The sequence below is a fragment of the Candoia aspera genome, chromosome 2 (genome assembly GCF_035149785.1).
Source record: "Candoia aspera isolate rCanAsp1 chromosome 2, rCanAsp1.hap2, whole genome shotgun sequence".
NCBI classification, from domain to species: Eukaryota; Metazoa; Chordata; class Lepidosauria; order Squamata; family Boidae; genus Candoia; species Candoia aspera.
In genome coordinates this window covers 178718492-178739429 of record NC_086154.1, presented here as the reverse complement: position 1 = coordinate 178739429, position 20938 = coordinate 178718492, and the positions used below count along the sequence as shown (strand labels likewise).

The following is a 20938-nucleotide window of genomic DNA, read 5'->3' as shown; positions in this document are numbered from 1 at the left end:
GTATTGAAAAATTCTAATAAAATATTATTAAGAAAAACAGAAAATAGTACTGTCTGCATATGCAAAAGTATGCTATACTGTAGATGAGAATAGAAAAACATGTTCCAAGCACACATGGTAAATATGTTTGACAGTTTGATAGTAAGTAGGCATGAATTTCTCCAGTTGAGTACAGGTATCTACCCAGTTCAATTTCAAGTTATCACAGGAAACAAAAGAATTAGAATGAAAAGGATAAGGCATTTTCAAATAAAAGAACTGAATAGTAGTTAAAAAATATGCAAGATCCCGATACCCTGATTTTATCTATCTATCTATCTATCTATCTATCTATCTATCTATCTATCTATCTATTTTCTATCCCGCCTTTATTATTTTTATAAATAGCTCAAGGTGGCAGACGTAACTAATACTCCTTCCTCCTCCTGTTTTCCCCACAACAACCACCCTGTGAGGTGAGTTGGGCTGAGAGAGAGGGACTGGCCCAGAGTCACCCAGCCAGCTTTCATGTCTAAGGCGGGACTAGAACTCTCATACCACGCCTTATTGGCTCTTGGGCTGAGAGAAAGGGACTGGCCCAGGGTCACCCAGCCGGCATGTTTCCAGTGGCAACATTTTCTATCATTATTTATGATGTCATTAGTGATGTACTCGTATTCCACACTACCTCTCCCACAGTGCCACAGCACTAGTAGAATGCTGGGAGCTAGCATGGTCATCCCATATCTTCTAGTATCTTCCAGACAAATTCAGGTGGAAATGAAATATCGTGTTTTCATTTTAAAAAACTGAAAATTTAAAATACTTACGATCTAACTGGAAGTTAGTAATTTTTGAAAAATCTTCAATATTCATATTATCAAGTCTCTCCTCATCATTTACATCTATGCTCAGTGCTTCTAAGACACATGACACAGTCAAGTTTTCTCTTAAATTAATCCATTCATCTTCTTCCAAGGGACTGGTAACCATGGTATTTTCATGTATAGACAACTTTGTCTTCAATTCTGTGACTGAAAACTGTCGGCATACAGCAATAACGTTCTGAGGTTCTGTAAAAAAATGATGCAATACAGTTTAGTTCCATCCCTACATCCCAGTAAGTTATTGTACATCACTATCTGTACATATCTAGTTGTCAAATATATCATGCTAGTTACCCTTGTGGGACTGAAGTTCCTGAATACAAACCTTCCCTTCTGAGCAATCACAAACATGCTAAATTCCAATGAGATCAATGGGTGTATTTACACATGCAAGCGTCAGTCCACAATCTTAAGGAAGCAAGTTGTCCTGGCTTAAGCAAAGACCACGCTGAGATGAGGAGAATGTCTCTTATTAAACTGCTATAGTAGACAGAAAATCCTACCAAACTGAAGGAGCGTGGGAAAACCCAGACAGATAAACCCACAAACTCAAGGTGGGTCTGTTCTGGGTTTCTTTGAATGACAGCTCAAAGCCTCTAAACTACGCATGCATTCTCCCCCCTGGATAGGGGCCCCCTCCTGCTCACCATCCGTACTCATAACACAAGCGTTACTTAAATATCAGTAAGGCAACTGAACATACTTCGAAAATTATTTGGAAGAGATCCTTTGGAATGTGCAGGAGCATAAGAACAACATTGCTTTAAAGCATCCACATCTGTTTTTGGGCTTCCTCGCAATCTTGAAAACAGATATGGCTGCTTTAATTAATTGACCCATTACAGGAGTCATGGTTAGTGACTCCTTAAATGAGGTTTGTCTGTTTCAAAATCAGGAAGAAGCCTGAAAGAAGATGTGGATGCTTTAAAGATATGCTGATCTCATACTCCTGCATATTCTGAAGCAGGTCTTCCAAATAATTTTCAAAGTTACTGTATGTGCAGCTCTACTGACTACACTGAATACATAAACAACTTCCTCATTAAAAATACACTTTAACAGAAAGAAAAAAGACATCTTTAGCAGGCAAGAGAAAGATTTTCAGTTTGTTATACTTACCTAAACTATTATCTAAGATGCTTAATTAGGAAAATAGAAATTTGTGTCATATTCATATTGGTCAATCTACAGTAGGTCAGTATTGTCAACACTGACAATATTAGCAGTTTCTCTCCAAAATTTCAAGGATTTTTTTCAGACCTACCTGAAAGATGTCAAGGACTGAACTAGATAACATTCTCCATGCAAGCAAATGCTTATGGCTGTTCATGGATTTATTCTATCAATTCAGGATATGGAGTAACATACTATGGTACTTAAAAGTTTGTGTACCCTTTTGAATCTTCAATATTTCTGCATAAATATGACCTAAACCATGATCAGTTCTCCACACAAGTGCTAAGACTATATAAAAGGAAACCAGTTAAACAAATGAATCAAAAGCATTATACTTGTTCATTTATTTATTGAGGAAAATAATCCAAAGCTACATATTTGTGTGTAGGAAAAGTATGTGAACCTTTACTAAATCTAAATTCAGAATTTGTACTTATCACCTGTTAGGAAAAGTGAAGACATAGGATGCTGGTATTTCTCTGACTGCCATATCAGCCCTTCCAAAGAGTCTAAAGTAGATTCTGTAATGAAATCACTAAGAGGAAAGAGAAGATGGGAAAAAATATTAGATTCTGTATCCTGTTTTCAGATAGATGGATGGATGGATGGATGGATGGATGGATGGATAGATAGATAGAAGCTAATATAAATACTGTTGTCTCTTTTCTACACTAATTTTTCATTTTCAGCAAATGTAAAAAGGGAATAACTATTCACTAGTCAATTCAAACAGAAACATTTCAGGTGACTTTTTATAGGAAATTTATGTTATTTTTCAGAACATGTTTACTTTCCTAAATATATTATTATTATTTAAAAAACCTTATAATCATTATAAAGAGCTGGTGTGGTATAGTGGTTAAGGTGTTGGACTGAAGACTCAGGTTCTGCTCCACCCTCAGCTACAGAAGCTTGCTGAGTGACTTTGGGCTGGTCACTCTCTCTTAGCCCAACTTGCATCACAGTGTTGTGGATATGGGGAAAAATAGAAGGAGGGAGCACCATGTATATTGCCTTGGGTTTCTGAACAAAATGTGGCCCATAATCTTAACAAATAAATAAATCCAATATAATTGAAAAATAATCTAGCATCTAACTAATATTTAAAAAGATCAGCATAAAAATGTAAGTGCAGAAGCACATTTTATATAAATATACACACACATATGTAAAATTACAGTTAAATCGCCTTTCTTTAAGGAGGACTGAAACAAGAACCGAATGGGGGAAGGAGCATTGGAAGGTCCTGTTTTCGCTCTCAACGAGCACAAAGAACATAGTAAAAACAAAAATGCCCTTACCTTTTGTTAATGGGAGAAAGTGGTTCTGATTTTAAATAGACTTTCAATGAATTCAAGTGCATATTTTCTTTCCTACATGGAGGAGTTAATGGCACCTCCAGTTCTCCAACATAACTTACTGGCAATTTCAGAAAAAAAGATGTAAAAGTACAAGAATTTCAATATTTTTCTATGTTAAGAATACAATAACCTGAATTACAGCTGAAAGTAATTTGCATTTTCACAAGGCTTAAATGACAGTAATAAAGCCATCTTAAAATCTTCCCCATCTCCTTTCCATTCTAATAAACTATTTTCCCCAAAGTAAAGCATGACACTGTATTTAATCAGATAAACTTGTAAGGCACTAACTTTTTTGACCAAAACTCTATAGACATTCAGCACTTGTTAATCAAATAAAATCAACAGATCTTTCTGAAGTTTAACACCATCTAAAGTATCTGAATTCTAATTCAGATTAGGGTTACCAGATATCTAAACAGGCAAAGAAGGACAGAGACAACTGGAAAGGAGGCCAAGTGGGGGGAGAAGGAAGACACACTAACTGTTTAACTTTCTTGGCATTCGTGACAAAAATTGCACTGAAAACCTGCCCCCCCAAAAAACTTCAAAAAAGTACAATATGCGTAATGTTTACTTGTTTGCAGCAAAAAGAATAGAAACAATATAATGATAATGGCAACATGAAACACAAGAATTGTTTCCAAAATATAATCCTTTGTATTCTTACTTTCATTAGTTATTCTGAGACATTTTCATCTTCCAAAAATTCTGGAGTTATTTGTAATAAAGATTTTAGGGCTAAACATGTTAGGCCTACATGTATATGAAATTACTTTTTCCATCATCAGAAAGACTGGTTTTTCAACTGCAGGAATGTGTTAGAGCTGGTTAAGAGGCAAAAGCCTTCAGCATGTAACTGATTAAGGTATTGTCAATTTCAGGCAGCAGTGCAAGCCCACAGAAGGCACCAAACTACTAATTAAGGTCACAGAGTGGAGCTTGTTAAGTTGCAATTAGCAGTTATTGGGGAAGTGCCCTGTTGCGGAGCAAGCTGCTCAGGAAGTGACATTCAAGAAGCCAGACAATATTTGATTTAAAGCTATGCCTGCTGGGCAGAGGACATGAGGACAAAAAGTAGGACATGTCCTCCTTTTGCTGGACATCTGGTAACCCTGGTTCAGATGTACCTACTTGGATTGTTGAATTCTGGTAGATCTTTGTTCTGACTAAAACAAACTTCTTGAGTGGAGCAATGTTTTGAACTCTCTATTATCTCAGGTGTAACTGTCATGCTAAGTTCTGAAAAAGATATTAACACAAAACTCCAATACTGTAATGTCCTTTTTCTAGAGAATATGCGTAATGTTTACTTGTTTGCAGCAAAAAGAATAGAAACAATATAACGATAATGGCAACACGAAACACAAGAATTGCTTCCAAAATGTAATCCTTTGTATTCTTACTTTCATTAGTTATTCTGAGACATTCATTTTCATCTTCCAAAATTTCTGGAGTTATTTGTAATAAAGATTTTAGGGCTAAACATGTGAGAATCTCCATATCCAGCCTTGAGTTTGTTGCTTCATAGAACTGAAACTGAATTGGAAGTAAAGGAATCTAGAAAGAAAGACAGCTAGAATAGTATTTCACAAAATAACTTGTATATTCAAAGTGTTGGTATGCTATCTGTTTTCTTAACAGCTCAGGGTAGCTTATGGAAATACCCCACCGTGGAAGACACAAGAAAACTCTCCTTTAAAGGACCAGGCTTTTCTCATCCTAGCCAAAGAACCACAGTTTTCTCAGATGGGCCTAGTTTATCTCCAGGCAAAGTTGGCATACATATTGATAGGCTATCCCTGCACTCTTCTACTGTCAGTTGGGAAGCTAAGGTACCTCAAACCTATGCTGGAAATGTGAACATGAAGGGACACTTTATCATGTTTGGTGGATATGTAAAAAAGCTAAAAAGTTTTGGATACAAGGGTAAAGGTAAAGGTTTCCCTTGACGTAAAGTCCAGTCGTGTCCGACTCTAGGGGGCGGTGCTCATCTCCGTTTCAAAGCCAAAGAGCCGGCGTTGTCCATAGGACACTTCCGGGTCATGTGGCCAGCATGACTCACGGAACGCCGTTACCTTCCCGCCGAAGCGGTACCAATTAATCTACTCACATTTGCATGTTTTCGAACTGCTTGGTGTGCAGAAGCTGGGACGAGCAACGGGAGCTCACCCCGCCGCGCGGTTTCGAACCGCCGACCTTCCGATCGACAGCTCAGCGGTTTAACCCGCAGCGCCACCGCGTCCCTTGGATACAAACACATACATTAATTCAGAAGATCCTAAAGGTTAAAATACAGTTGAAACCAGAGACTTTTCTTTTGGGTCTAGTCGACAGGCAACTAGAAAAAACTCATGGAACTTTATTTTTATATATGCCAACTGCAGCAAGACTGTTATGTGCTCACAAGTGGAAAGATTTGAAGATGATGGTACCTGCAGAAATGACTAAATTAATTTCTTTGATCAGAGAAAAAAAGTTATCTACATTTATGGCTGACTGGAAACCCCTTATAGACTTTTTGCATGAAACAGAAAAAATGCACTTATGATTTGTGGTTTTGATGATTAGAAAAAAATTATATAATAGAAAAAAGTGAGCTTTTTTGGTAATCACAGAGTAAGAGATAATTTTGTAATTGTACTTATATTTGCTGCAAAGGAAAGTTGAAGCTTCTTTCTATCTCTTTTTATTCTTTCTTTCTGCACTTTTTCTTTTTTTCTTTGCTTCTTTCACTCTATGTTAGTTTTTAGGTTCTTTGCAAAACTTTTAATAACATTTATATATATAAATAAAGAAAACCTTTCACCCAGGGCTCACATGCTCCTGCACTGTACTGACCTGCTCACATTACAGTTAACTATCTCTTTGAAGCAGAAGCTATGCCCCAAATCAGCCCCAGAGTGGAGAGTACAGGTAGTCCTTGCTTAATGACCACAATTGGGACAAGAATATTGGTTGCTGAGAGAAATAGTCATTAAGTGAATCTGACCCGATTTAACAACCGTTTTTGTGGCAGTTGTTCACTGCGGTGCTAAACGAACCATGTGATTGTTAAGTGAATCATGCTGTTCCCCATTGATTTTGCTTGCTGGAAGCCGGCTGGGAAGGTTGAAAATGGCGATCATGTCACCATGGGGTGCTGTGCTGTCATAAATGCGAACCAGTTGCCAAGTGCCCAAATCATGATCACATGACCATGGGGATGCTGCAACGGTCATAAGTGTGAAAACCAGTCATATGTAGTTGTTTTCAACAGTGTTTTAATTCTGAACCGTCACTAAATGAATGGTTGTTAAGTGAGGACTACCTGTAGAGAAGAGAGAGTATAGAGTTCAAAACATTGCTCCACTCAAGTATTCATTACCTCAGTACAGAAATCCTCATGCTTTCTAAAGTTGTCAACTGACAATAAAAAAAAAAAAGGAAATTTCCTTAACTTTTAATAGGCATAAAAAGAATGACAATTGATCTAGCCTTCACCTGTATTGGGTCTAGAAGGAGTTACTTTGTCCTTGGCTGTGCTCCTATCGGATCACTGAGTGGAGTCTGTGGCCAGAGGAGCTGTTGCTCAGCTTCAGCTGGTTTGCCAGTTACAATTCTTTTTTGGGGAAGCTCAATATTTACTTACTTATTTTAGAACATTTAATCTACTTAAACCGTATGTGACTTACATGATATGTTAATATCTGAAAAAAATCATAAATCAACCCCATCATTAAAAAGCGTAGTTAAAAAATGTCCCTGCAGCCCAGACATTTCAAGCTCTAAAAGCAAGTGGGAAAAGACAGTTTCTAGCACTTTTTAGCACCTTCCAAAATTTTAATAAAGTGGTGGCCAACAGTAACTGATGCTCTCATTATCTCCAGATGGACTACTGCAATGTGCTTTACCTGAGGCTGCTTTAAAGACTAATCAAATGTTTCAGCAGGGTGAGTTCTACAGTGTAGGTCTTGTATTGGATACTCATAGCTTTATGCGTTCAATTCAAGTTGCTGGTATTGAAACTGAAAACCCCACATGATTTGGAGTCAGCTTACCTGTTACAAGACTGTCTCCTCCTAGTACAATCCACCTGTCCTATTTGTGCAGCCTGGAAAGGGATGCTTCAGGTTCCCCTCCCCCATACATTGGGGTTGTGGTAAAAGAAGCAAGGTCTCTCAGTGGCAGCCTGGCTCTCTGGAGCAATTTACCCACTGAGATCAAGATGGCCACCACTTTATTAAAATTTTGGAAAGTGCTAAAAACAGTCTTTTCCCACTTGTTTTTGGAGCTTGAAGTGTCTGGGGTGCAGGGACATTTTTTAACTAGGCTTTTTAATGATGGGGTTGATTTATGATTTTTTTCAGATATTAATATATCATGTAATATATATATATAATATATCATAGGGTTTAAGTAGATTAAATGTTCTAAAATAAGTAAGTAAATATTAAATAAATTATTTAAATAAATAATCTGAAACTAATATTGTCACACCCTAACAAGCTTTGAACTAATTTGGGTGCTAAAATAAAAGTATTCAGTTGTTAAGATATCTGTAACCTAATTCTTTTTTAATAAATTTGATTAAAGAACACTTTATGAGAACGCTGTTTTCTGTTATCAAGAGTCTGACAGTATTTATTTTTTTTTACATTTCTGTGCAAAATTTAATTCATAATAGAACTGCATAGTGATTTGATATGCTATGCACAATTTACTGAATCATTTTTATACCTCTTCATCCTTTAAAGAAACTTTGCAGAAATCTTCACTTAATTCCATCCCTTTTTCTTGAGGTGTCACACTCCTTTTAAAAGTAAAGCACTCCCTTTTAAAACGAAAACACAAGCATACACTTTGTACTTGGCATTCTTTGGTTCAGCGATAATATAGTAATATAGGGGCACATTTTCCACTTTAAAACAAATTAAGCAAGTTACACTAAAATCTGTTTTAATTTGGAGAAGTGAGTTTTTTTAACTACTTCCAGGTTGGACAATCATGATTAATAATATATACAGCATATAACTATGCTTAAGGCTGCTGGTTTTGGGGAAGGGAAAATTGCCCCAAATTTGTAATTCATTAAATATTTATTTTCAGGGGAAATACCGTAAGTGTATTTCATAAGAGTATGTCATAAGAAATAAGCAAAACACAGGGAATGAGGAAAGAACAAAACAAATTTCCAAAAACATTTACTTCCAAAAATGTAAGGTATGCTAAATTAAAAATCCTAACATTCATTATTAGGCAACATAAATATTTGAATAACACAGTATACATCAGAAGTATTTTGAGGCTACTTCTAGATTCAGCGGTAACAGGATAAAACAATCTGAGTTAATCTAAAGAATACTCTTTGTATCAAATATTTGTAGTCTCAAGTATATACAAGTGAAGACATGTGGAAAAATTAATAAATATTTAGCATGTTGATATGATTTTATTGAATATGATTTCATTCTAATAATTTAGAAAACATTTTCCATAGGTTACACAAAAAGGTGAAAGATGAAAATGGCAATACTTTACTGAATAGTATAATCTCTAAAGCATTTCTGTGGAAATTGTTCTCTGTGGCATAGGAATTCATTGTTGAAGTATGGTTTGACTGTTAAGGCAACATGAATTTGATTAAATAAATCCACACTCCATACACTTGAAGAGTAGTAGGCTAATGAACTTTTAAATTATATCCCATGAACACTTCTCTGTTTCTGAACAACTCAGAAGCTATTTCATCTCCTGAAGTTCTAAACAACACAGTATTTCCCCTTTTCTACATGCATACTGTAATTCTCCTTCACATGGTAAACTAGAAACTCATTGGCAGTTGGTTACAGTTTTGAATGTGAATCTACCTAATCATCCATTGAAGTTAGCAATTCCACTCAAATCACAGACTTGAAAGTAATCCTCTTAGGGATGAACGGGACTGATTAGTGTGTATGGTATATAGCAGTTTTTCACTGCTTCGTACTTTTAAATATGTCAGACAGCATTTCCCATCATCCCCAACCAGCATTGTTACCAGTGGTGTTGGGTGGGCATTAAATTGGAGCCTGAAATACAAGCAACTCCTAACTAATGAGCTGAGAGCTAGTGCATGCAGCTTGGTCTTTCCTCTTTGGTTCTTCTTGTTAGCAACTGTGGATAAGCCAGACAGAAGTGTTCTGTTCATAATTGCCTCCCCCAACTTGGGATTCTGGGCTTTTGCTTCCAAAAAAGACAGGATAATGAAGCTTTGACTAAAAATGGCTTCTTCAAGAGGTAACACATAAGCACACTAAATAAACATTTTGACATTGTTGAGCCGCTGAATAGAAGGAGCACAAGCAATGGCAACAAACAGTATCATGCTAGCATGCAACATGTTTACAATAATTCCCCAGAATTCTAGCTTATTGTTAAATGTTAGCATAACCAGTATAGAGACACTACAGTATAGCTAATATAACTAAAAAAGTCATGAACATTTATCAAAGTAATGTCCTACTTCGCCATAAGTAACAATTAAAATGTGCACAAATAAAATCAAAAATTAAGATACCAATCATATATATCACTCGTTGCATCCCGTTTAGTAGCACAATACCTGAAGATGTCCTCTTCTATGAAACTGTCACCTTTAAAATTTAAAAGAGGATCTTGCACTTGGAAAATATTTAGTCGACTCAAGAGCGTTTGCAGAGTAGGTAGGCATTTAGTAGACTGTGTCAAATTATCAGTGAAAACAAGTTCTTCTTCAATATATAAACCTTAATATTATAACATGAAAAATATCAATGTGACACCTTTATCAATCATTATGCATATTTTAAAATACCATATAAATCTATGAGTTAAAGATTTCTGGGTCCTTTCTCCTCTCTTTTTCAGATATGAATGTTTGTACATGTGAAATATTTATGTAGGCTTTATTTTTACATCTTTTGGACAAATTCCATGACTTAAAAATTCCTGTAACTAAAAATAACTACATTTGCAGAGATACAAAATAACAACCAAAATGTATTTACTTTCAAGAACAGTTAATTAATATTCATGAGCAGACGGCATGGCAGATATTAAATATTTATCTTCCCACAATGATTTTGTTTAAAAGAATTATGATACTAATTCTGTGAGTTCAAGGGGATTGCATTTGTTTTTCTCAGACAGGAGCCCTCAGTGCAGTATGCCAAACAGATTATGGAGCGAATCTTCACAAGTTATTTGCAGTGTGGTCTGATGATCTGCTGCTCCAAGAAAAAAAAAAAGATCATGCACATCTCTGGTCTAGTAGAAACCTCTTGAATGAGACCTTCCTTCTCCCTTTTTTTTTCTTGTCAGTCACATGTAGCTATTTTCTTTTAGTTTTAATTTGTTTAAATCAAATTATCATTCAAAGCTACAGTATTTTCACTCCTGAACACCTGAAAGTGGTATTATTGCACCAAGACTTTAGGCAAAAGTCATACTCTGATTAAAACCAATGAACTCATTAGACAGATGATTTAACACGCTGTTCTCCAGTCCAGTGTTTCTCAACCTTGGGAACTTTAAGATGTGTGGACTTAAACTCCCAGAATTCCACGGACAGCCAGAATTCTGGGAGTTGAAGTCCACACATCTTAAAGTTCCCAAGGTTGTGAAACACTGCTCCAGTCTGTGAAGTGGCACAAATTATGCCAGCAGGAATGTGCTGGCCTTTATTCTGCCTTGTTAACCTAAGCAATGTTCATGCTATCTGAACAGTTTAGCACAGACAAAACTAAAGTGCAACAATTGGTGGATTTCCCTGGCAAGAAAAACACCCACTACTCTCCCAAATATGGTCTGGGGCTGGGGGAAGAGTCAAGTTTTGACTGATGGCAACAGTGGTGGGTTTAGCCAACTGTTAGAACCTGATCTGCAAGGTGTGTAGAGACTTTCTGATCCTGTCTTACTGTACTGGGAAGCCTTTACCCATCCCATATATCACCTGCAGCCTCTGAAACCCCACCTCCATGAGGCATGGGGGAGAACTAGTAAAGAGAGGTTCCCTCCTGTTTTAATGGGATGTCCCTAAATCAGATGACTGCCCGCACCCCATCCTATATGCTACGCGGGGGAGCTGGGAGGTGAGATTATTACTTCAGTCATACTCTTTCCTCAGATCCTCCTGGGAACCTTCCAGTACGCTGCATGTGGCAGGGGGTGCTGGCTGAAGCAAGAGGACTGTTGCTTTAGCCAGCACTGCCACCCCACATCAGCTGCCAAAACAATGCATTTAAGGGAAGTGCTGGCTGAAGCAGCTTCAATGAATGTTCTCAACCCCCATGCCACCTGCTGACATGGCTGTTGATATGCTGCAAGAAAAATATGGAAGAAGAGAATAAATATGACTTCTCCTTTTACCATGAAGCTTGCCTATGGTCCGCTATCCACTGCAAGTGACTGGAAGAAAGGGGGTGTGTCCACACAATCCTAAACTGACTAATAGAAACTCAGAAAATTTATTTATTTATTTATTTATCGAATTTTGTTACCGCCCATCTCCCCCTCAAAGGAGGGACTCTGCCCTTTGCTGTGTCATCAGCTCAGTTGCCATCAAGCACCACACATTGTGCAAGGTTTCTGTCTGGGGAAGATGGAAAATACCACTTCAGCTTCAGTTCAGGAAAGAAGAGTCATCTAGCCTTGTCTATGGGCTGAGGGTGAAAGGAAGGCTGCATCATATACAGTAGATGGGTCTTTTGAGAATGATTAGACTAGCATCTTCAAGTCAGCGAGCAGACATAGTCAAAACAGGATGGGTCAGCTATGTTTAACTGTGTAACCTTTTGAAGTAAGTAAAATGCTGGTCCCAACACCCAGCCCAACACACTTTAAGATTATTATGTCTAGAGTCTAAATTTAATTAATTGCATTACAGGCCTCAGCATGCTCTCATTACCAATTTCCAATTAAGAATACAGTAATCACAATAGTCACAAAGTATAGCGTCCTCTAATGACAAGAGTAGTATGTGACTCTAATTTTAATTCAGGGGTAGAAAAAAGTTTGTTACAGCTATTAGAGTGTAACAAAACAGAAAATAAAAAATATATAAACACATGCCTCTTTTTGGGAAACCAGATTCACCCCTTTTTAACCATTCTGCTATATGTAGGTAGACAATTAATCAGGCATGTACAATTGTGTACTTGTGTGCCATACTGCAGTAATTTAGAAGTCTTGGACATACGAAATACGGAACGCACATTTACCTTCTTGCTCTTTAAGTGCAACTGGAACATAATCCAACTGCAAATGATGTCTATCAGTCAGTTCCCCCATGTCAAGTTTCATAAGCATATAAGCTTCCTCTATACTGAATTGTGAACAAGGATTTGAACTTGGAATAATTTCAACTTCACTAGGAGTATGGAAGACAGTATTTGAAATGGGTTTCCTGAATAGTGAAAAGTTAAATATTTTAGTCCATGAAATATATTAATGATCTATATTGGTTACTTACTTTTGTCAGATTTGTAAAATGCTGCGACTAAAATGTTAGTTACTTACATAGCACCTTCATATTAATGACATCTATTCCATACTAGTAAAGACAGAATCTGGGCATTTCCATATGAAGACTTTGGACCAGTTCAAAAGTAGCTCCAAACTCTTTGTCCCACAACATTGGTTGAGTTCAGCATCTCAACCTATTTATTTCTGGTCTAGAGTTTAACTCAAATTGGCAAGGTATCTGTCTCTTTCCCCCTTCTATTGGCAGGTACAAAATAGCAGTGGTGCAAAATATTAGGCTGTTTGGTTTTTAGTATTTCTTTCCCTTTTATGAGAGGTAAATGGACTTCAGGGAATTTTGATTATCCCAGTCGAGGAACGATAATAGTGTGGTAGAGGAGCCCATACAAAAGTTCTAGTTTCTGAAACCTAAAAAGAATGTGCTTTATTGAAAACTTGTCACCTTCTCCCCCCACTTCAGCCAATGCTGTAGCCTATAACCATGGTGCAAGCAATTGGGAAAAGAATGTAAGTGCAAAACTGATGACATAGTATCATTCCATTTTCACAGTTCTCAGCAGGCTTTTGACAATTGGTAAGCAGACATCTTCACCGTATTACAAATACTATTAACAATTTGTAATTGTCTTTAAATGAATAAGGTCATTTTGTTTTGTCTGTCATTCATCTATACAGAAATAGCTAAAGTTCCTAAGTGCTATGACAGTCTTCTCCACTTTTTATTTTATTTTAAGATATCATAAATCTTGATTTTGACTTGCTTGCTTTGAACAGGGCTATAGGACTAGCACAGAAGGTAGTTTAAGAAGCTGTACAAGGGAAGACAGATTGTTAATACACTAAAAATCTTCCCATTTACCAAGGCAACAAGTCTTGTTGCATTCCAAATCCTTAATTTTGGCATGGTAATAATTCTACAATTGGACTCTTCTTCTAAAACCATGCCAGCATACTCTACAACCAGATACCAGAAGGTAGCATGAATTCCCCCTTCAGACACAAGGCAGCAATACTGTGCTGTTTCTGAACTAGCATTTGTGGCCTTGAAACAGCATTTCCCTGTCCTCAAGTAACCACTGTCCCATTATCAGGTTGCTGGCACCTTCATCTGGAAAATCTCTATGTAAATTAACTTTGGAATACAACATGGGGCATTACTTCCAACTTAAAATTAAGTAGACTCACTTTTCTAAGAAATCTTCAGTGAACAGACACTTTTTCAAAATATCAGGCACTGAAATATTCATCACAGTGGAATCAGTTGAAGCTAGAACCGAAAAAGAAAACAGTTTAGAAAAAATATACGGTAACCATTTTTTTTTAAATCTTTCAGGGACGAATCCTAAAAGATGAAATAAACATTATAATGAGGATTGTCTACAGAATCTGCCAGGCAGAGAAATAGCTGGTATAGCTAGTTTGTGTAATGTTTACAGTATTTACAGAGATTCTACTGATCCTAGAAGTAAACTTTTTCTAGTCATATGATATGGAGCAAATCTAAAAATCAAGATATTGTAATATTCTGAAATTCTGGAAGTGAAGTCTAATTTATTTTTTAAAAAATCTGCACATTCTTACAACAACTATGGCACACTTGCAAGTAAACAGGAAGGAAGGACAATAAGTAAGTACAGTAGTCAATACAATACAACTCTTAAATCAATGAACATACAGTGTATTGAACTGTGCTTCTCTTCACTGACTAGAAGTCTCCATTAAAAAATGAAAGGACCCATCACTATAGAATGATGTTGTTTGCTTTTCCCACAAAATCACTATAATGATCCATTCTGAATGCATATCAAAATGCATGTCTGAAAGCAGTCTTTCACTACCATCATTGGCTGAACTGGTCAGATTCTACAGAGGTGCAGGGAAAGCGCAGAAGGAAGACCCAAAGAATTAGAGAGAAAAAGTAAAAACAGCAGCTTATTCATTGGCAACCTGGATTCCTTGGTCCACCTCCCTGTGAAATTAGGACAGCTCAGCTAATTGCTGCCAGAAGCAGCAAACTCATGATATCAGTGTATGATATAAATATAAATTTGCAGCCATCTTCCTACATATCTTGTTTTTCCTGTTCCCACCATATATGTTATCTCTGATGCTTTACTCTTCACATTTTTTGTTGCACTGTAACAGCTTAATCCAACGTCTTAGCCACTGTGTCTCTTAGAAAATCCATTTCCAGGAACCAATTTGTAGTACATAATTTGTGCATAAAACAATTGCATGCTCAGAGTTTACAACTCTGGGCTTTTCCTTCACTCATAGAATCCAGACTGTAAACATTTTAAAAACTTTTCTGAGGCAGAATCTCCACTAGTGACTTGTAACCTCTTCTAGATCCATCCAATCATTGTAGTGCCAAAATAAAAATAATGAGGACAGGTCTTACATTGCCTCAATAATGGATGGGTGATGCTAGAAGACATAATAGCTGAATAGTGGGCATCCTGCTAAATAAGTAGAATGGTTGTAGATAGCATCCTGTGTCCTAAAGTCAGTTCAGTCAATTATGGGATTCATATGTAACATAACTATAATTACAACTACAACTAACAACTAACAACTATAACTAAACAACATGTAATTAATATAATATAATATAATATAATATAATATAATATAATATAATATAATATAATATAATATAATATAATATAATATAATATAATATAATATAATATAATATAATATAATATAATATAATATATGATTCCCAAGGATTCTGGGCAGCTCACAGCAATCAAAACAAATAAATTACAATACCTGTAAAATGAATTAAAAGAAAAAAAAAAGATAAAAGAAGGCAAGATGGCAATGACCGACCAGATGGAAAGAAAGCAAGGGGTCTCACTTTTCCTCACCAAAGGCCTAGGTGAATGGCTCTTCTAAACAACAGCAGAGTGGGGACCATCCAGATCTTTATTAGAAATAAGGATAGCTTTATTGTAACCTGACAATTATTTTTGATTACGTGAGTTATGAGCTGTTATAGCCTATTGAGAAAATGTTTAAAATGGCTAATATATTTCTTCCACAAGTTAGCCATACATGTGAAACCTGGCCAAGCTCATACTGCCTTTCTCTTGTACCAAAGTTATTATATTTAAAAATATAAATTAAATATGAAAGCTAGAACATACCTCTTGTCCAGGGTGTCCTATATTTATTATCAGCCAAGCTTCCATCATGATAGTAATGTATATCCTGGTATAAACTGAAAGGGATGTGAATTGATAACCACTGAAAGGCAAGTCGCTGTTTTGCCAGTCTCTGTAGAAGGAAAATATACCACATGATTGTGAGTGAAGCTTTTCCAACTTTGCTCGTATTAATTCAGCTGTGTTTTTAAATCAATTTGATCATATGCAGAAACTCATACCCAGCTCCTAATTTTCACAGATCAGCATAGCTAAAATTAAGTCTTACTGGGGTATTTCATAAATATGTACAGTATATGTTAATTTTAAAGTAAGCCTAACTATCTTTAATGAGGCTTGCTTTTTAGCTGAGTATATTTAAGATTGTAGCCCTAATTATAGTATTAAATGGGATGATTTAGCATATGTATATTTCTTGATTTGGACAGGATTAGGCTGGCTAACTTTTCTATACATTGCTCTATACAGCAAAATAAAATAAATTTACCCCCCCCCCATGTATTCCTTCCAGAAAAAGAAAATATTAAAAAAAATGTTTCTGTGTCAAACCATATTCTAAGATACACAGAGGTTAGAAAAAAAAAAACCCAGTAATCAGTTTCAGTATACCAGCAAAAGAGATTTCTTAAAATGATGTGATTTTATATGATCGCATAAATAGCTCTTTGCATACATTACCAAAAACAAAAACATTTTCAGGCTAATAAAAATGAAGAGAAATAAATTTTAATTACTTGCTTTCTCTTCTACAATTCCTATTGTATTTTTGAAATACCAAGAGATTTAGAACTTTACATCGTACCTCATAAGAATAATCAATTGCATGATACTTCACAGGTGAAAACATAGTATTTCTTATTTTGTGATCCATTTTCAACTTCAACTATCTGAAATAAGAAAAAATAATTGAAAAGAGCAAGATAGCCACCAGAAAATCCTGTACATAAATTATTCAACATTACCTTTCACTCTTTGCAATTTCTAATAGATCTTTTACGTACAAAACCAAGAAGACAATTAAATCATTTTTATTAGGAAAATTACTGTTATGTAATTTGCTATGCTGCTTCTGCAGTTGCAGAAAGGCTGAGTGGGGTTTTGGAGGCAGGCAACATGATTTTATATGGCAAGTACTTCTAAGTAGATAGGATTGGGGTGATTTAGTATAAAGTTACTTTGCAACATGCTTGACTCATGGACGTATATTGTACATTCAGTGAGATTTTCATTTTCAATTAACTCTTGAAGGATGTTTTACCATTTACATTAGATAAAATTAGAGTGCACCATTTGATACGCATAATAGGACAGCAGTAACAGAAACTAACACAAACTGAATCAGTGTTAAAAGTCTGTGGAAAAGGTTTAGTTAGAACATAATGCTGAACTATCGTGTAGTGTTACTGGAACAAGCCAGAGGAAACTGGAAGCTTGTGCTTTCTATTAAAAATGAACATGCTACCCCATGATGTCCAAATTCATGAACATTCTGCTTGGCTTAAATATGTTCAGACAAACCAAGAAAGTGTGTTCAGATATATAGAAGGTATCTATTTTGTTTAAAACCAGAACCAAATGCTTTCCATTCTTCCCCTTTTATATATGAAAAGAGGGCTAGTAAATGAGCCCCAGGTTCATTGTGGCTTGTACATATAACCCTAAACCACGATTCAGCATTAATTCCTAATCAGCCTCATGGTTCCCTCCCCATATAATTTTATCAGTTAGGAATCCTTATTGAAGAGCTTCAAAACGCTTCACAATTTTGGTTTTAATTATTATACCAAATGGGGAAGAAGGAAAAAAATGCTTATTACAGCCTTCTTCCTTTTCTCATGGGAGCACCATCAGCTACTTTATATTAGAATTTAGATCAGAATGACTTTCCTCAGACTGCAGCAATTCTGGATATATTAGCTGTCCATTGCCCCTTTTAACTTGGTTTGTTTTCTTTTCTTATCTGTTCAATCGTGTCCAATTCTCAGAAGACTGCCCGGACAAGACCCTGCAGTTTTCTTGGCAAGGTTTTCAGAAGTGGTTTGCCCTTGCCTCCTTCCTAGGAGAGAAAGTCACTGGCCCACAGTCACCCAGCTGGCTTTGAGCCTAAGGCGGGACTAGAACGCAAGGTCTCCTGGTTTCTAGCCTGATGCCTTAACTACTACACCAAACTGGTTTCTACTTCCTTGCAAATAAATTCAGGTATTCAGCTCTGGTCTATTGTTACTGCTAGAAGACAAAGAGCTAACCTATATGTTATACTGAAAGTATAGCATATATTTGTTTTCCTTTAAAATTTTTAGAGCAAGTGAGGACAGTTCTTGGTAAGATGACAGCCTCTGGCAAGGGGAAATGGATCTCCTTCTTCTCCCACTCAGTTTTGAAGAAAACTAAGCAGGACTGGATCTGTTTAGTATTTGGACAGCAAACTACCAGACATCTCAGGGCAGTAAGTTAGGCTAGAAAGTCAAAAAAATATCCCAGAAGGCAGCAGTGGGACACCACTTCCATACTGTGGTGAGAAAAATTATATAGACATTTCTATGAAGTCATGAAGAGTTGAAAGAGATTTTATTTCTCCAGCCACAAAATTTCTCCCATTATCTTGAAGCCAGAAGGTTTGGAAAAAACGTTGCCAAAACGTCAGCCCCCTTTGACAAGTGTAATAAATTTAAAAAAATAAGGTCATAGCTGCATGCATCCTTTAGCCCAGAAACAGTCTGTAATACACTTGAGTCCAGCTGCAAAGGAAGACAGAGAAAAGCTAATGTTTTATTCCACTCCCCACTAGTACTGATACTAATGGGGGGAATAGCTGTACCTGGGGATGGCTAACGCCCTAGAGTGACTTCTGATACTATACTCACAGTCTGATAAAGAACTCTTGGCCATCTAGATTCCATCTCATTCTTATTTTATTGTATTTATTGTATTTATAACTGTTCTGGTTTTAATTCCATTTATTGTAAACTGCCCAGAGTCCCTCCTTGGGAGGAAGATGGGCGGTGATAAAGTTTGATAAATAAATAAATAAATAAATACTGCTTCAGAACCCTCTTTGGTGCAGCCAACCATTCTAGGAGGGAGAAAAGCAGGATGAAATGAACACCTTATCACTGTGCGTATCAAAATTCTGTGATTTTTGCATTACATGAAACAAAATTAACATACACCCCCCCAGAGCAGTGGCTCTTAAACTGTTTGATCCAATTACCCCCTTTCCTGTCTCAAATAATGTAATTACTCCCACAAAAAACTCTTGTTTTACACAAGGGTCTGGGCAGTGGCAGTCCCAAACTAAATCCTCAACTCACAAACAAGCAATTACAAACTGCTCCATTACCCCAGGAGAAGCCCAAATTACCCTCTTTAAGAACCACTGTCCTAGAGAATACAAAAGATTATTATTTTCTCAACCTAAACTAGCACCATCCTGCCTGAGGCAGAGAACAGCATTGCAAGAGAAAGAGAAGCCTCGTTCCCCATGCTGTTTAACATATTGCCTGCCCCATTCTGTGGGAGGTCTTTTTAATTTAAGTTATTTATTTATTCATTACTTCAGTTTGGTTCGTTTCTATAGCCACCTGTCTCACAAGAGTGGCTCTGGGCAGCTGACAACATTTAAAAGCAATACACTAACATAATATAAAAGATAAACCACAGCTGAGGAGTCAAACCACAGACCTGTAACAACCAAATCACATACATAATTTTATGCATGATCTGGGGGAGGCTTTAGAACCAGGGCACAACACCTGAGAAAGGGAGGTTGAATTCTTTCTTTCTCCAATTCCAATCCTTGAAAAAGCCACTTCCTGAATCCCACGTTATTCAGAATTGCATGCCCCTCAAAAAGAGAAGTAGAAGCTCCCAAAACAGCCTTGGTAAGATTTTTGCCAGTGTAGGATTGCAGTGCTAGAAGGATTAAATGAGCATTATTTCTAATTCTAAAAGCTTCTTTCTCTATAGGCTGTGAGCAGCAGTAGTAGTACAGGTAGTCCTCATATAGAGACTGCCTCGTTTAGTGACTGTTCAGAGTTATGATGGTGATGAAAGTACCTTTACAACCAATCCTCGTATTTACAACCTTCACAGGTCTATAAAGCAAAAGAAATCTGACGTAAGATCATAAGCAGCCTTCACTTAATGACCAAATTGCCAATCCCAGTTGTGGTTACTAAACGAGGACTACCTCATTTAAAAACTAACCCAATGCTGTAAGTAACCCATTGAACATTTCATGTGGTACAACTTCCTGAATGCTACAGCCAGTGCATTAAACAATGTAGCTCTAGTACTATAATAATAATTTGTAATAATAATAATAATACTAATAATAATTTCAAACCTCCCATGGTGCTATAGACAAGATGGGATCACACACTGTAGTAAGGTAAGTAGTTCTAATTTTAAAATGCTGCAAGCAACGCATTTCAGGTCATATTTAAGGATAGTACTAATTTAACAACTTGCACAATGCTATTGGCCACACAGGCTTTGCTTCACTTAATTGTCTCTAGGCCTGCAGACAAAGGCATATAATTACCATTCTAATTAGACTTGATCTCATGTGGCTAAACTGCTTCCCTGGTTGCCTTTAGGTCAATAAGGCTGTGAGAAAAAACAGCTAAGATCCAAGCATGCTTCTCACATCTGGTTCAGTTGAACCCTTAAATATTCCTGAAGAAAAAACTGGGAGGAGGAACTGTAAGGTAAAATTGTCTCCCTCTCCTTAAATCTCTCCCGGTGAGGCCTTGCAGTGTTTGGCTCTGTTTTCTACAGCTCAGGCAGTCCATTACACCAGAGGTCTGAGGAGGAAAGCCAGGCTCCTTCTCCTGCAGCTTTCAAATGTGGGTGGGTATGTAGAAGGTTAACCAGACTTAACCAG

General features: G+C 36.6%; 1 protein-coding gene across 1 annotated transcript in view; it reads right to left on the bottom strand.

Annotated features, from left to right (window-relative positions):
* The window catches only part of SHOC1 (shortage in chiasmata 1), a 52667-nt gene extending 35767 nt beyond the window's left edge, over positions 1 to 16900 (bottom strand). The window contains exons 1-11 of the mRNA XM_063293077.1: positions 16856 to 16900; positions 16036 to 16165; positions 14069 to 14150; positions 12622 to 12806; positions 9987 to 10149; positions 8123 to 8216; positions 4810 to 4963; positions 4538 to 4645; positions 3344 to 3461; positions 2483 to 2577; positions 810 to 1052 (exon numbers count right to left, since the gene is read on the bottom strand). Of these exons, the coding sequence (XP_063149147.1) occupies positions 810 to 1052; positions 2483 to 2577; positions 3344 to 3461; positions 4538 to 4645; positions 4810 to 4963; positions 8123 to 8216; positions 9987 to 10149; positions 12622 to 12806; positions 14069 to 14150; positions 16036 to 16165; positions 16856 to 16900 (1417 nt within the window). The remainder of the gene's footprint in view (positions 1 to 809; positions 1053 to 2482; positions 2578 to 3343; positions 3462 to 4537; positions 4646 to 4809; positions 4964 to 8122; positions 8217 to 9986; positions 10150 to 12621; positions 12807 to 14068; positions 14151 to 16035; positions 16166 to 16855) is intronic.
* Between the last annotated feature and the right edge of the window lie 4038 nt (positions 16901 to 20938).